The 16,396-nt window shown below is 38.8% G+C and overlaps 2 protein-coding genes across 6 annotated transcripts in view; one reads left to right on the forward strand and one right to left on the reverse strand.

Moving 5' to 3' along the window:
• The window catches only part of ace2 (angiotensin I converting enzyme 2), a 48,903-nt gene that overhangs the window by 22,759 nt on the left and 9,748 nt on the right, over positions 1-16,396 (reverse strand). Inside the window, exons 1-2 of one of the 3 annotated variants that reach the window (XM_049717256.2) lie at positions 8,544-9,919; positions 7,802-7,856 (exon numbers count right to left, since the gene is read on the reverse strand). The exons of 1 other annotated variant lie outside the window; for it this stretch is intronic. The gene's annotated coding sequence lies outside the window, so the exon portion shown is untranslated. Of the gene's footprint in view, positions 1-7,801; positions 8,361-8,543; positions 9,920-16,396 lie in introns of those variants that run through there. One more of the 3 variants, XM_049717257.2, reaches the window with a different exon arrangement.
• The window catches only part of nhsb (Nance-Horan syndrome b (congenital cataracts and dental anomalies)), a 37,596-nt gene that overhangs the window by 12,829 nt on the left and 8,371 nt on the right, over positions 1-16,396 (forward strand). The window contains exons 2-10 of one of the 3 annotated variants that reach the window (XM_049717252.2): positions 11,717-11,869; positions 11,949-12,085; positions 12,409-12,456; positions 12,626-12,670; positions 12,780-12,824; positions 13,120-13,182; positions 13,784-13,979; positions 14,170-14,301; positions 15,540-15,692. In XM_049717252.2, the coding sequence (XP_049573209.1) occupies positions 11,717-11,869; positions 11,949-12,085; positions 12,409-12,456; positions 12,626-12,670; positions 12,780-12,824; positions 13,120-13,182; positions 13,784-13,979; positions 14,170-14,301; positions 15,540-15,692 (972 nt within the window). The remainder of the gene's footprint in view (positions 1-11,716; positions 11,870-11,948; positions 12,086-12,408; positions 12,457-12,625; positions 12,671-12,779; positions 12,825-13,119; positions 13,183-13,783; positions 13,980-14,169; positions 14,302-15,539; positions 15,693-16,396) is intronic. The other 2 variants (XM_049717255.2, XM_049717253.2) reach the window with 2 other exon arrangements.

The raw sequence follows: 16,396 nt of genomic DNA on the forward strand, positions 1-16,396 counted from the left end.
CTCTATTTTTAGAGCATGTGAATTTACGTTCTGCCGTGTTGTGATGTGTTCCGGTTTTATTTGTCAGGGTTGCCACAGACCTACGAAACAGGAGGTGGCCAAAGTGGAGGCCTGGTTCTCATGGTGGTGAAATACATGCAGTGCTGCAGTTTCAAAGCCTTTGAACAGATTTAAAGCATAAATGCCTTACTTAACTCTGGAGTAAACAGATAGATTGGATAAGATGAACACTGATCTCGTTATCTTGGGTCTAGGAGAAGTCGGAATGACAGCAGGTCTGAGCTTTAGAGCTTGTTGATATCGTAACATGAGTCTTTGGTTCCTCTCACGAGACATTGTGGTTTCTTCTCCATTTATTTGGCCATACTAAAGATCGGAAATAGATACACCACTGCGGATTGGTGTATCATAATCACAGCAATAAACATTTCCTTGCATTTATTATCTCGCCACATTCACACAGCAGAAACATTTCTATCGTCTCCTCCAGAATGCAAGACATGTTGAAGAACTGGAAGGAATAGAAGGAAGGTGGGGAACAAAGACTGAAGTGAGCAGGAGATGAAACTGTGATATGGGATGGAAAGATGATGACAGAAGCAGATAGAAGAGAAGGAAACTGCAGCCATTTTACACCGAGGTGTGCGTCTAACGCTGAGAGACAGAGTATGTTGTATGTGCGATGGGGCAGTGTGTACGAGAAGAGCAATAAGGCCAAGATTCTTGGAGGAGACTCGCTCTCACTGTCACATCAATCAGACGACATAACACACACACTCAACACAGCTTCCCTTCTCCTGCCCTCTCTTCATAGCATGGCTGGAAGAGAAGCACGGAAGCCTTTTTTTTTCTTTCCTTTCGGAGACAATTTTAATCTCGTATTAAATATCTTAAGGAACATCGTCTACATGTAGACATCGAAAGGAGAAGATTAATGTCTCGCTCGTGTCGTTAGTGGGCGAAAAATATACGAGTGGGCTAAATCATGTTGGAATAAGGGCTTGTTTAGAGTTTCGTTTGTAGTGTACACAGGGAGAAGGCTTTGGCAGCCCCTGACTGGACATATAACAATTGGAGGCTATCCTGATAGAAAAAACATCACTGCATATGCAAAATGATCTTTGAAGTGATGGAATCCAAAGAAGAAGCGAACATACCCTGCATTTTTTTTTTTTTTGACATGTTTGTTAGGACCCCTTTTGAATCTTGCCTACTCAAAGAATACGCATGCTCACAGTTGTTCTCCATCAAGTTGCACACGAGTGAGAGCCAATCATTTTGGGGAAGCCAGCGACCGCATAAAAGCCATATTTTGATTTATCAAGTTCTGAGTGTGTGTAAATTGGATGAATCTGCCTGGTAAGTTGAGCGCCCGTTGCCACAGTGCACTTAAATGAGCCATTTGGAAGGAAATGCAGGGAACACAGTTGTCCTAGGTGATATAGAATTCTATTCAACCCTTGAATCACTCCAGTTACATTGCTAGATTAGTCTCCAGCCCCCCCGGCATTTCAAAAATTAGGTTTTCGTCCTCGTCTCTTATTTTGCTAACGCTTTGTCCACGCCACAATAATCGTCATTGTTCAGTATTAGAGGTGAATTAGTTACCCTAAATTCTAATGGCAATGTCCAAGTACTGTAACTGCCAATGCACCAAATCCTGGGAGGTTAAAATATGGAAGAGCAGATGAACAAGACCCTGGAAAGCTCTTTTAAAATGAATATTGTGACTTTCCAAGGTGTGTAAAATACACCCGTTATCACAAATTTATGATCCATCTTCATTTTATATGCACTGGCGCACACACACACACACACACACGCTCACAGCTCCAGGGTGTGCCCAGCATCAGCATGAGTACACTTGCTGCCTGCTCTCTTGCTCCTTGTGTCCTTATTGGTTCCTGCCAAATCTGGCCATCCAATCACATTAGGCGGAGCAAGTGTGTGCACAGACTTGCAAATAATCTGCGCTTTTACAATAACAGCACACAACCTGCACAGCCATCTATCTCGACGACGACATTTCCCCCTTTGCTTTGTACGCTTCTTCGTCTTGGGTGGTGAATGTTGGTTAAGGGTCTCAAGGGGTCATGTTAGTTTGACGTCAACCTTAAGTTTTCCAACCCAAAATTAGTATGTGCTATCGCCTATACCTTACATAAATACGTAATTGTATACATTTTTAAGGGAATATCATAATACACAAAATGTGCCCCAGATTGTATTTGCATCTATTTCTTGTTTTCCTGAGCCAGTGGTTCCGCTGAGTGGGGGCTTCTAAAGCTGTTGTGAATTATTAAGCAGAGGTGAATTATGGGGCTGCAGTGAGCGAGAGAGGGCGAGAGAAAGAGCGAAAGAGCAAGAGAGAGATTGAGCAAGCGAGAAAGAGAGAGAGAGGTCTGGACAAAAATAGGTCAACCTAGTTGTGGCAAACCAGGCAAGTAGAAATGATTCTCTCTCTGAGGAGGCGCTCTATGTGTGTGCGTGCGTGTGTGTTTGTGTGTCAGGGAAGGTTGCATATTTGTCAGGAGCTCTCGAGCACTTATTTAAAGCAGACAACAAAGCTCCCGCCTGTATGCCAGTCGTGTTGTATGTCAAAACATAAGAAGTACATCTCGTCCATAAAAGGAAGCTATTGTGGAAACGTAAACAATCATTAGGAGTGTGACACAACACGGTGCAGTGGTAATTTGACTTGTGAGTTAAATTTGTCGTGTAACCAAGCTTGTAACTTAATGTATCCTAATAAAATGAATGGAAATCCTTGTTGTATAGAAGCCCCAAAAAACATAAAATAAGATATAAGTAAGTAAACTGGCTTCATAAAAGTTATAACTAGTTGCGATTGTGCCTTTAAGGGCCGTTTAAAATTTAGCTTCGTTTATTATTATTATTATTATTTAGCTTAGTTCATGTGTCTGGGTGTGAGCTCTTTGCCTGCTCCTTGCAAGTGTTGTCATGTTGCATTATTCAATAACTTATTCTTTTTCACTCGAGCAGTGGCATATGAGACGCTTGACCAAGCAACTGCTCAAAACCTTAGGTAAGTTGGGGCATGCCTAAGTTCGACTTTATTTTACATGATCAAAGTTGCAACAGTCAACCAGAGGTTCTTTTTCAGGAATTTGGGAGTGTAAATCAATCAATCAACGTGAGAATATTTAAAAATCTACAATACTTCAAGTCAATTTCAAAATCCATTTTCCAATTAGAAATAATGTAAAACTTAAAATATTGTTTCCCAAGCACTCACCATTGTGAAACTTGTGTAAACCGCACAGGCAATCGTTTAAGTTATATAATTTAACATTCGTAACTGAGTTAAAGTTAGAACTAAAATAAAGTAAAACTCATTCTTTGAGTTTGTCAGATATTCCTAAAATGAATGAAGCCTTTAATCTGGCTGCCAGAAGCCAGAATAAGTCATCTTGAGCTCTGTGTTTGCTTTTTGGATAAGCTCTATGTTTACATTTCAGTGTACTCATGAAGTGATGGCTTTGAAACAGAGTTTGGACGGTTGCCGTCATACATTTTCTTTTTGCCATCACTGGCGCTCAAAGCCAAAGAAAAAGTCAAACATTTGTGGAGTTAGATGCTTACTAAACTGGTCAGTGGCGTATTTTTTCCATATTTCACATTTTTATTTATTTGCTTGATTGATTTTCCATTTTACTTTTACGTCCGCCTCAGTTCAGAGGTTGCGGGTTCGATTCCGGCTTCGGCCTTCTTGCGTGGAGTTTGCATGTTCTCCCTGTGCCTGCGGGACTTTTCCCTGGGAAATCTGGTTTCTGTTTGATAGTAGGCCATGAAAATGATTAGGATGTATATGACTGTATTTAGAAAATGACAATAGATGATCTCCGAGCCAGTCTAATTACAGCCCCCCCCCCCACCCCGCCCCCGCGCCGCCTCCCAAATAAATAAAGAACAGAGATTATCGAGAGATTGTCACAAATACATCAAACATTCCTTTGACTGTTTCCAGTGAAGACAGACTGCTAAATGCATTTCTGTATAATCAACTTCCTCTTGTGACTGTTATTTACATCATAATCCCGCAAGTGCGATATTGCAGCACAGTTGAGTGGTTCAACAAGAGTTCAGAACAAGAAGAAGCACTTACTGGTTGATTTTAGAATTGTACCCCCCCCCCCCATTTCTTTTTTTTTTTTTTAAATAAACCCTTTTAATTTAAAACCCTTTAATTCTCCATGCACAATTACTGTAGCACGTTCTGGGTCAACTTTAAATATATTAAATATATTAATTGTCTATACCAAATGTTTAACTCCAGATCTTTTCAAGGTTTATTAAAAGCCTGACTGACATTAATGTAAAGATGTTTTGGAGGAGAGGGAACATCTATTGATCATGTAAGCGTTTGTATTTGCGTAACTAAAATGTGAATCATAACTTTTTGTATATTAAGAAAATAAATTGAAGTAAATAGTACGCCAAATTGGGATGAAGTATATACATATATACATTTATGTACATTTGCTAGAAATGGTATTTCCTGGGGTTTGGACACAAATGGCACTGGTATAATGGTCAGTATAAAACCTTTTTTTTGTTGTTGTTTTTCTATTGTATTAATTTATATTTTGATATCAGAACAGTGCTATTTTTCTTGACTTAAAGCACATCAAACATTTATTTAGGGGTGCTCCTTTCATTTGATTCAGTAAAATTGCCTTGATATACGAGTGCATTGAGTTCCCAGCTTTAAGGAAGAAAAGTCAACTTTGTAAGTTAAGGTAGTTTAGTTTAGCACATCTGTCGCATCTAAACGCAAGAAAATGCACTTGTGCGTTATCTGTGCGTACGTACGTCTGCGAGGGGTGATGAGGTTTATGTGTGTGTGTAGGCAAATGTGAGCGAGCTCAAGAAGGCGGGGCGAGCGAGGAGAAGCATGACCTACATTTGGCAAAGCTCATCGTATGAGCATGAAACTGCCTAACATCACCCCAGAGCTCTTCAGCATGGTGCCACGTGATTGGCTGCTTTCAGCTCCAGCCTGACAACAGCACTGGCATCACCCAGGGGCGTGGGGGCAGGGGGTAAAGATGAGGATATGGGGCGGAGGCACATACATTTAAAAACAAATAAATTGGGGGGGAAAAGAGGACAAGGTCAGAGTGACACTCCTGTATAAACATATTTTGAATTGTTTACATTTTAGTCTCACATTGGGAGTGGGAAGCTGCTTCTGCAATGGAATTTTTTTTGGTCAAGGTTATCATGTGCTTAAGATAAGATACGGAATGTATCAATGATGTGCTTGTCATGTCATACGCACCTTTCTGATTTGTATACTTTTTTTATTAGCACGGTAGTATTTGGGTGGGGGCGTCTGGGAAAGAGTGACTGATGGGCATCGACTTTGGTGTAGCAAACAGTCACAAAACAGAGCCAATTTGAAGCACAACACCTCTGCAGCTGGCAAAGACACAAGTGGGCATGCACACACACACACACACACACACGCTCACGCACGCACGCACGCACGCACGCACACACTACTTTGACAATGCGCCTCCGCCTTTCTCTTTCCCAGAGATCCCCAGGCACAAGGCATTGTGGGATTCTCTCTGGCAAGGCTCTGGCTCTTCACAGCTTTAATCTTTTAGTTGTTTCCATAGAAACGATATGTTCACTCAGTAACTGTCAGATGGCTTCTAAAGCAAGACGTATGTAGGGGAATGTCCTCAGTGAACACGAGCCCTCGCCCTCGCCAATGATAAAGACAACATCTCAATCACTGTACAGACGCATTGATCCTGATTATAAATAATGCCATGAAGTATTGATCATGCACACACTACTTCAATTATCAATTTCCTTATTCCTGGAGTCTGAATTTTTTTCCCCCCGGCATGATCCCAGCTCATTTATATGCTGTACATTTGCTGGTTTGCCGAGGACACTCGGAGCGCAGTTAGTGTTATCTAAGGTAGTCTCCACCCTATGCATCACATCTTTTTTTTTTTTTTTTTTGACAGTTTACAGTCAATTCCAAGGCGCAGTAATCCCTCGCTAACTTTTTAAATGATGACCTAGTGAAACAAATGAGATGAGTTTGATTAATAGCTAGAGTGCTTCAGTTGTTTGGGATGGAAAATTGAAAAGATGAACGACCCGGAAAAGTTCAAACTTTGCGAACGACGATAAATGATCAATGAAATGATGAAAAATAAAAATGCTGGAGTGGTGGTACGCATGGTGAGTAGGAGCCAAAATTATGTTAGTCATCATAATAGTTATTTTATAGCCCATAATTTATGCCATAAGAAAATAAAAAGCCAACTACTCTGGGCAGTAAAAAAAAGTTTGGATTGTAAAAAAATATATATACCTATTTAATAATAATTATGATAACGCCCAAAAAGTACACACGCAATGACCAGCAGAAGGAGTCTTCCCCCAAAGAAAAGCACAAGTCCCCATTTTTTCTGCCTGTGTCCGTTTCCATGGAGACACGGTTAAAAATAACACAGGCTTGTTTTGTGCCATTTCTACAACATAGCTGAGACATAAACACACACGCAAAATAATAACTTTTAGTGCACGGCATCTTTCTTCCACCATTGTCTTTTGGGGAACTTAATTGACCCGAGTATTATTTGAAAAATATCTCAAGCCACACCAGCTAACAAATATGTTAGGGAAAAAAGTATACCTACTGAACAAAAATGATGATCTCATCTAAATTTACTAAGTGTGAAATCTAGGCCTGATTAGTTTAATATTATTCTTTTGTATGAATGGCAACAGGTAGATAGATACGCAAGGTCATTGAGTCTCACTACACTATGGTGTTTTGTGATAAGGCTATGCTGATAAAAAAAAAAAAGTCCACATATCCAAATAGGAGTAGCTGTTAGCCAAGTAGAATAGAGCAGAAGAGATTTGAATAATTTCCCCCTCTAGTTTACATACAGCTAATACTCAACCTTTTTAGGAACACTGATGTAAAACACACAGTGCTGCTTTTCTAAACAGATTTGAAGACATGTGGCAATACATCTTTTAATTTTAGACATTCAATTAAGATTTCTCAGTTTTATACATTTCAATCCATACTGAAAAAAATTGTTAAAATTGCTCAATTTTATTTTGTCAAGTGTCTACATGAAAGAAAATCGTCCTGAAATGTAGACAATATATCAATAGTTACATTTTATTTCATGTAACCACTTGACAAAATAAAATAGAGCAAATTTAGCCAAAATCTGTTTTCAGTGCAGCGGTTTATTTTCTACCCTTTACAATTGTTACAGGATAATGAGAACTGATTGCATAACAATTGTATGCGAGTTTCATGGAAGAGAGGCAACCAATCATTTGTTGCACTTAAAAAACAAACCATACGAACAAACACGTACTATTTAGTGATTTATCAGTCCTATTTATGTTGATGTTAATCCGCAATGAGTGAAATATATTTTGCCACTAGGGGGCAGTATAAGAACTTTCAGAAGCAATAGTGTGCACAAGCAGGATAATTCCCCAAACATCTAACCTGCATTTATTTACGCCGGTTTGCCAAATCGCTCTGATGTAACAGTGATTTAAAAAAAAAAAAAAAAAAAGGCTTATGCCGGACATTGTGACTCAGCCCTGCTAACCAATACAGGCAGGCCATTAAACATGAATTTAAATGAGCGTTTCAATCGCACACATTTGTTATGCCAAAAATGAATTGCAGGTTGGGGGCAGGCGGTGGGGTGTAGAGGGCCATGAGACAATAGTGCAGGTGTGCAGCACAAAAAACAAGACGGGTAAGGAGGAGACTTACATTATGAATATGGATGCGGAGAAGTACAAAGGCGCAACAGGGTTGCAATGAAAATCTAAAAAAAAATAAAAAAAATCATGAGACTGAAATTGAAATTTAACAAGGTAGTATTTTATTAGGTAAAATTGTTTAATCAAACAAGACACAATTGACTACTTTAGAAATTTGTGTAAATGGCTTAAATGATTAATTTAGTCTTTTTTCCTGCAGTAGTTGCAGTTTGTGATGTGTCAGTCGTGTCATGTGACTGGTTAGTGTCACGTGATATGTGTCTCAGGTGTGAATGGGGAATATGTGTCAAATGTGGCATTATTGCTCAATGAAGTCACTGAACATATAGCCATTAATGTCCAAGTTGCTGCTGGCAACAAAAGTGACAGTTTCCACCCTCATGTGTTAAAAATGTCAGGTATGATTAGGCAGCAGATGTCTAGACTGTCTTTCTGTCGAATTTTGTTATTCAGTTAAAAAAAACGTGCTGACTATGTTTTTGGTTATCTCAGCAAGACATGGTTGAAATCTTAAAGTTCCTCAAGACAACTGCCAAATTGCCAATGCTACAAAATGTACATCCAAAATCAGTGGCAGCCAGAGCTCCAGATTACAACAGATTACAGGCATGAACCTTTCTCCTTCTATGTTTGTGAAAGATGTCGCTTTTTTTTCACACCATTGATTTCCAATTGCCTTGTGTTTCAATGACTACTGGATTCTGCACGTGCATACTTTGTCGGTCACTTACTGCACAGAAGAAGCATGTGATACTCTTTCGCAGTCGCATGTGGTGGATTAATGCATTAATGCTTGGTAGTTGACTGCACCGAGCCAAACTCATGCACCCCACCCCTCCACGTATTACTGCATCATGAGGAGATTACGGTCATGGACAGGCCATGCCCAGGCGGGACCCTACCATCGCACTCATATTACGGGGGGGTGGGACTCATTTTGAACCAAACGTTTTGTGATATAATATTACTCTTTTAAAGTGCAAAATAATTCCAACTGAAACAACAAAAACAACTTTCACTTTTTGACTGAACTAAGCAAGCAAAGGCATTTTCAATCAAATGATGGGCCATATGCTGAGGAGAGGGGAAAGAGGGGACAGACAGCAGATCGGCAGTTAGTTGGGTTGCAGGGAGAGGTTGTGTGACTGCAGATGTTGCTTGTCTAAATGTTTCGCTTTGCAGAGAAATATTTAGAGCTGAGTTTGCGAGTGAGTCAAGAGCTGCAGAGAAAGGGATGAGTGACAAATAAAGAAGGGAAACGGGGAGCTGCTAATTATGGCTTTGGCTTGTCTCGGGATTGGCTGTGCCTCTGTGCCATCTAAAGGTAGGGATTCAATAACTTGTTTCATAATGTACATTTAATCTGTTTCCCAGAATGGGTGAATATGGCATCATGGAGTGTTCTGTGGACAGAATGCAAAACAAAAAATCTACTAGTTGTATGGTCCGCGTCTTCCTTTGTAATTATATTTTACATTTAGAAGTCGGTAACTCGTTATTTGATTTTAGAATTATCAAAATTGAAATACAGATTGATTTTCCTCATTTGTTGTCTGGAGAGAGGAAGTAAAATACTAATAACCGTTTGATTTTTAGTTTATTTTTTAAACGAAAACATATATAGCACGAGACATTTAAAAAAAAAAATAACGGCTCATAGATTCCCGAAAGTTGCCACTGACAGCATTTTTCATACTGACCAGAAGATGGCGACAGCGTGGAATTCAAACTAGACACACTTGGAGAAAATTATTGTAAAATAAGGAAAGAGATAAAAGAAGTTTTTTTGTGTTATTCATGTTTGTAATTAGCAGTTGTTGATGGTTCGTCATTACAGTACACATTTTTGTCTTCAAACGCCACACTGTCGCCATCTGCTGGTCAGTATGACAAATGCGGCCAGTGATAACTTCCGGGGGGAAAAGCACCTCTTTCATCTTTAACTGCCAACAAGTGAATTGAGACACAAGTGAATAAGGAACAGAGTGAATAAAGAACAAAGACAAGATTACGTAACAAAGAACATACGTACAAACCCGCACCCATGACCTTTTTTTTTATTTGTGTCTCGTGCTATATTATTTTCGTTTTAGAAATAAAAGCTTAAAATCAAACTATTCTTAGTCTTTTACTAACTCTTTCCTGACGATAAATGAGAAAAACTATTTCAATTTTTATATTTCTATCTTAAAACTAAACTCAAATAAGTTGTTTCCAAATTTAGTAACTGCTTCTAAACGTAAAATCTAATAAACAAAAAAGACACGGACCATATCGAAATTAAATGTAGTTATTTTACCATGACGGCTTTACCTTTACTGTCCGGGTCAAAAAAATAAAAGCAGTAAAATATAATAAAAGTCATTCATTCACTCTGAAATGTTATCTAAAGTAAGCCAAAAAAAAAATTTAAAATCTCATTCTTTTGTACGACTATTGCAAAATTTGTGCGCACTGAAGCTGTTGGAGGTCATATTTGATTCATATTTGTGGATTGCAGATTAACCACATAATAAGATAGTAAATACAATAGTAGTAATGAAATAGTAAAATAGTCCTGAGAACAGAGCAGGGCTCCAAGTGGTCATCAGAAGCAGCCAGCAGCATTGAGATTGCTATTCAGCTTTTGTTCTCTTGTAACAAACTGACCAACTAATTCTTCCAGAAATGTTGTGATCACAACAGCAGTCTGACAAGATTTTGCACTTAGTGCTTCTTGACCCACATACAAACTAATACGGCCTCACTTAATGACTTCTATTTGCCAACATCTTAACTTGTCTCAGTCCAGTCTAGTTTGGACTATTGAGTTTCTATTCATGCATTATTTATTTGTGGTTTTCACATCCTAATCTTGTATTGTGACTGTGTTTTTATATTTGATTACTGATTACAATTTATTACGTACTCTACATGTACTACATGTTAGTGTTCCTCTCTGAACTGGTTCAACAAAACTCAATGCAAGCTGCTATTTATATGCCGATGACTCACGGGTCTATTTCTTGTCAGACAACAGCGCAACTCGTCGAAACGCAATCCCGTTTTACAGATGTTGAAAATTAGCGTAATGAAGATCAGAATCCAGATATCAGGCAACATTTTATGCTAAGGATTGAAAACGAGTTATTAAAATCGACCAACAACGTATTCATCATTTGTGACATGAGGCAGAGTAATTGTGGGCATGTGTAATTGCATGTGATGCAGGGTATGCCAACTCCAGCTCCAATTTAATCATCACAGATGGCCCCTGATGATCCTATAATGCAGTCGTGTGCGCCTTTAGACAAAATGTTACACGTGCGCTGAGGTGAAATCAATGTTGGCTGCTGTAGTTTCACATCAACCTGACTGACTTGCTCCACGCACGCACGCACGCACACACACACTTTCAGAAATGAAATGGTATAAAATTGGATGCCTTTTGAGCGCTTTGATGTTTAAATGACACAGAACCAAAACGACTACTTGGCATTTGAAGCAGGCTTGAGGACTCGGACCATATGAATCTTTAACATGTGTGCCCATATTTATTAGCAAAAACATGCTGTGAAGACTTTCCATAAAGTCTGCTCACAACCCAGGTTAAATCTTTTTCCTCCCTGATATCCATAGATCTTAGAACAGTCGAGATGTTTGACTTTGATTACTACTTTCCCATTAGTCAGGGCTGGGGTGCCATCCTGTGGCATCTTAAAGAATTACAGAAAGAGCACAGAAATATATTGAGACTATCAATAGATGAGTTTTTGAGTGAATCACTGAGGATAGGATTAGAATAACTACTCCCACGCCACTCAAGTTTTTCCGTCAATGACTTGGCATGAAGATCCAGAGCAAAATCTTTGCAAAAGCAGTATCATGTCATCATTCATGTCTTCCTCTTTCCCTCATTTTTCAGCTGTATCAAACTTGGATATAGAGAGCAAGTTGTCAGTTCACTATCAGGCTCCATGGCACCAACAACACAACGTATTCCATCCACGCACCCGACCACCATGTCTGGAGGAATTGCACAAGAACGCTCAGTTCAGCCTCCGAGCTTTGCGCAGAGGTGACAATTATCCTGACCTGAAATTCAGTAATGTTCATTTGGACGGACATTTTCATGCGTGCGTGCTTACAATTTTCAGACGAAAAACAGAACGAGCCACCCACGAGTCGGGAGAAGAACAAGGTGACTATCTCTGTCTCAACGGCGCCCCCTATACCCACCTTCCCCTCACCGCATTCCATCAGACGGCAACAGAGAAGTCGGCTGGCACGAGCGGTAAGGCACTGCAAAGACCATGCAGGGAAGGGGCAGGACATTTTTCACGCTGTAAGCTTGTTCGCCTACTGTCCTATCAAGGTTAGGGTTATTTAGGGTTTTTTTTTTTGAAATGGGGGTTCACTGTTGATGATGAGCATACGGGTACCAAAGACTTTAAGACAAGGCCTGTAAATGCGGAGATGATTAGACAGAAGGGTAAGTAGACAAACAAGAAAGGAAACAGTAATGATGACATGAGCTCATATTTTATATACTATGTATACTTTTTTTCTGCCTATAATCAAACTGACCCAAAATTTTATTGTGGTGTTGCCATGCAGCAAGAAAGAGAAGAGCGAGAGCGAGAGTTAGACTATCAACATAGTAAGGTAAAAAAAAAAAAAAAAAAGTTCATTCATGTGTTTACACCATCCCATCATGTACTGTAAAAAGTGTCATTCCATTTCAGATTCAGCTCCATTGTTTTTTGTTTGCTTTGTGTTTACAGAATAATCTTTTGAGTCACACTAAAAACGTCCACTGTTTTGCTTCTTTTAGGAGAGAACAGTGAGAGAAACAGAAATCCAAACCATTCAAAGAAAAGTAAGAATGAGAAGCCAGACCATTTGTCCATGCAAAGATATTCAAAGCATATCACATCTTTTGATGTAGTGAGCTTCTGCACATGATATTAACTGTTTTTATTGTGTAGGAGAGACCGGGGAGAGAAGCGGATATTCAGACGATACAAAGAAAGGTAAGGAAGGTTTTTAAAAAAATAAATAAAAAATAATGCACTTCAAACACTTAAGCAATGAGGCATGGTTATTCTCTGAAGGATAGAATAAAAGAATCTAAACAAGGATTTCGGTAATAATAAGGACGATAGTTATATAAGAAAGTAGGACACACAAGGACCTTGTATTGTGATTCAAGAAAATGTTTTATTGAGTTGTTTCTAATGCGATGAAACTCATGAATTCATCTCTTTATTTTTATTATTTTTCATTACATTTTTTTGTCTTTTCTTTTCTTGCATTGTTCATTTATAGTTTGAGTGCTTTTACTCACTTCATCCAATTGAGGGATGCATCTTCATTCCGTGGAATAGAAAGGTATTGGACCTGTGTTGTGTGTTCAACTTCAGTCTATCCCATTTGTTCTGCTATTACATTTTTGTTGGATTCATTCATTTTAGTAGAAACATTCCAGAATTGGAGTATCCACAACTAGACCCCATTCAATTTCAAATAATCCACGCAGAAACATGCACAATTTGTGTAAATTATAGTTATCTTGAGACAAATGGTCAACTGCTTAATCAGTGGCGGACCTGGAGGGGGCCCGTGGGGCCACTGCCTCCCCCCCTCTCCCCCTGTAATATGCTTGGATCCCCCAGGTCCCAGACCAGATATTTGACTTGACTTTTGGGTATTTTTCACACCCTGTTTTTTTAATTATTTTTTTTAATAAATTTCCATCTATTCCCCAATGGGAACATATATTGAATCTTTATGATAAAATTTTGGGGGTTTGTTAAAAAATTTTGTTTTGTTCTGTGGAACCCCCGAAAAATCGTTTGTCTGCCAGTGTACTTAATATTCAAATAACAAATAGTTCTTGAGCAAACCACTAGATGGTTATATTTTTCTAAATATGTAACTGGACTTTTGTCCTATTTTAATGCTGCTTGTTGCGATTGACTTTTACTTGAAGGCTACCTCAACGGGCGAGGGCGACGAGGATGAAGTGTTAACAGGTCACAAAACAAAGACCTCAGCACATGCTGTCCCCTCCACCCAGGACAAAGAGACCAAATGGTCGAAGGAAAATGTGTCCCACTCCGATCAGAAGACAACTTCGGATGATACTCGTGCAGTCTCTTCCTGTATCATCCCTATCAATGTAACAGGTAAAATACAAGAGTCAAATTTGACCTGTTTTTATATTTAACAACAATAAAAACAAGTACCCTATGTCATTCTTTTATCCTGAAATTTGATGACTCTTCTTACAGTGACCCATTTATTCATTCATTTTCTGGATCGCATGTCCTCAAAATGAAAATATTTAATAATGACATTCTTTTTTTTTTTCCCCAGGAGTTGGATTTGATAGAGAGGCTAGTGCACGGTGCTCCCTTGTGCATTCCCAGTCAGTTCTTCAGAGAAGAAGGAAATTGCGGAGGAGGAAGACCATCACTGGAATACCCAAACGAGTACAACAGGACATGGGTATGTTTGTTATTTATCACTGCGTTATTTGCTTGAATATTAGTAGATAGGTTAAATTTGGGGCTAGGGTGGGGGCATATTTCTGTTTGCCAATGCGTCCGCTGCATGTGCCACATGCTCAGATCTGCACACAAGACTTGCTCACTGTAATTTGGTGACGAGCTAATTCAGATTCAGCGTTGTTCACTTCTGCACTCATGTGGCATACCCAGCAGTAGATGGCAGCATTTTCTTATTTGCATGAGACAAAACTCCACTCCCATCACATAGTATCTCATTGAATATATATGTTGGTAAAGTAAAACCTTTTTATTATTGTGCTTGGCACTGGTCGTACCAGGAGTTAAAACACAGGTGTCAAACCCAAGGACCGGGGGCCAGATCCATCCTGCTACATCATTTTATGTGGCCTGCAAAGGCAAATCATGTGTCAACTCAATGTTACTTGTTAAAATACTAAAACTAAATTGTCTTCCCTTTTAATAACCATGAGATATTGCAACAATTTCTATTAAAACCTCACTTTCAAAATAATTTTGAAAATTATTGATTTTTTTACTGAATTCTGTTGTTTGTATGTGACAATGAGTATTATTTGTATTATGTCTTATATAGTATTATATATTAGTAGTAATCTTAACTACGATGTGGCCCGCAACAAAGATGAGTATGACATCCCTGAGTTAAAAGAACCTTACACCATCGTAGAACTACCAAAAAGCATTTTCGAATATTGCGTTCCTCCAGCTAAATAGGGTTATCAATATGTTAGCAGGATCCTTTTCTGAAATAATTTTACATTTGTTTTAAAATGATTAATAATCTATAAACCTACCAATGCACGATCTTAAATGTGCCACAGACGCAGTAAATGTTGCTACATTTTCTCTGAAAAGCTTTGTCAAATATATAGGGCACCAAAACATCTGAGCTATCTCCTGGTCCACCTTTGCTTTTTTTTATTGATTTATTTTTTCATATGCATGCAGTCTTCCAAAACAATGTACAATTGAAATGTACATTGTACTATATTTCTGCAAAAAAAAAAAAACTTGTCTTGTTATACTCTCAACAGTTTTACTTTGAGACTCAACAACACCAAAATTAACAAAGCTGAATATGATAAAGCACATTATTACAGTCTAGTGGTTCAACCATCTCTCCTTCATATCCCATGTTGAAAGTGACTTTAACATGACATTACTGAGACTCAGCATGCTATGTCATTTTACATTCAGACTCAGATGAATCACCAGTAGCAAGAGAGCGGACAGTAATTGTCCATGCCAATCCGCACCAACTCTCGCTGTGTCACGAAGACTTCTCAATTAGTGGTCGCCTTCACCACACTCGAGACTCTGGCTGCCAAACAGATGATTTCCTCATAGCATGTAAGTTCCTTTGAATGTTTTCTCATGTCATTCCTTACCATTTGTCCACCAGGTTGTTAAATTAACTAGCCGCCGCTTACGCCACCACATTAGAATTCCTGATAAAATTTCATACCAATTTACTGTGGCTGGATGATTCCATGTCAACCTTTTACTATTGCTACATATGTTGCAAAACAACAAACATAAGCTTCACCAATTACAAATAACCATCCTCATTTTAAAGGACAGTGAACCCACACTATTCACGGGGGTAGCAAACCTGGGCGAAAAGCAAACGTATTGATGCCCCCGCACCCCAACATACACACAGGGGATTTATATTCCAGTTAGATGCTACAACCTTACACACAGGGGATTTATATTCCAGTTAGATGCTACAAACTGGCAGAAAAGCACTTCAAGTAGAGACAAAGAATAATCAGCAAAGCATCAACACCCCGAATCAAGTATGTGAACCCATGTCATATAAACAACTCCACAGTAGTTCATGTATTCAACACAAGCAAACTACCTATAAATGAGCCTAATCAACAATACTATTATCCGGCATGCTAACCTAAACAGCATGCTAGTAAAAATATGCATAGTGGCACTTTAAACAAACGGTGGAGCAATAAACTCATCCTTTGGCATTTACATTCAAAAGAAAATGCTGCGAGTAGACTACGTTTTATTCGGAGCTGCACTGCGAGACAAGCAAA

This window comes from Syngnathus scovelli, chromosome 4 (genome assembly GCF_024217435.2).
Source record: "Syngnathus scovelli strain Florida chromosome 4, RoL_Ssco_1.2, whole genome shotgun sequence".
Taxonomy (NCBI): Eukaryota; Metazoa; Chordata; class Actinopteri; order Syngnathiformes; family Syngnathidae; genus Syngnathus; species Syngnathus scovelli.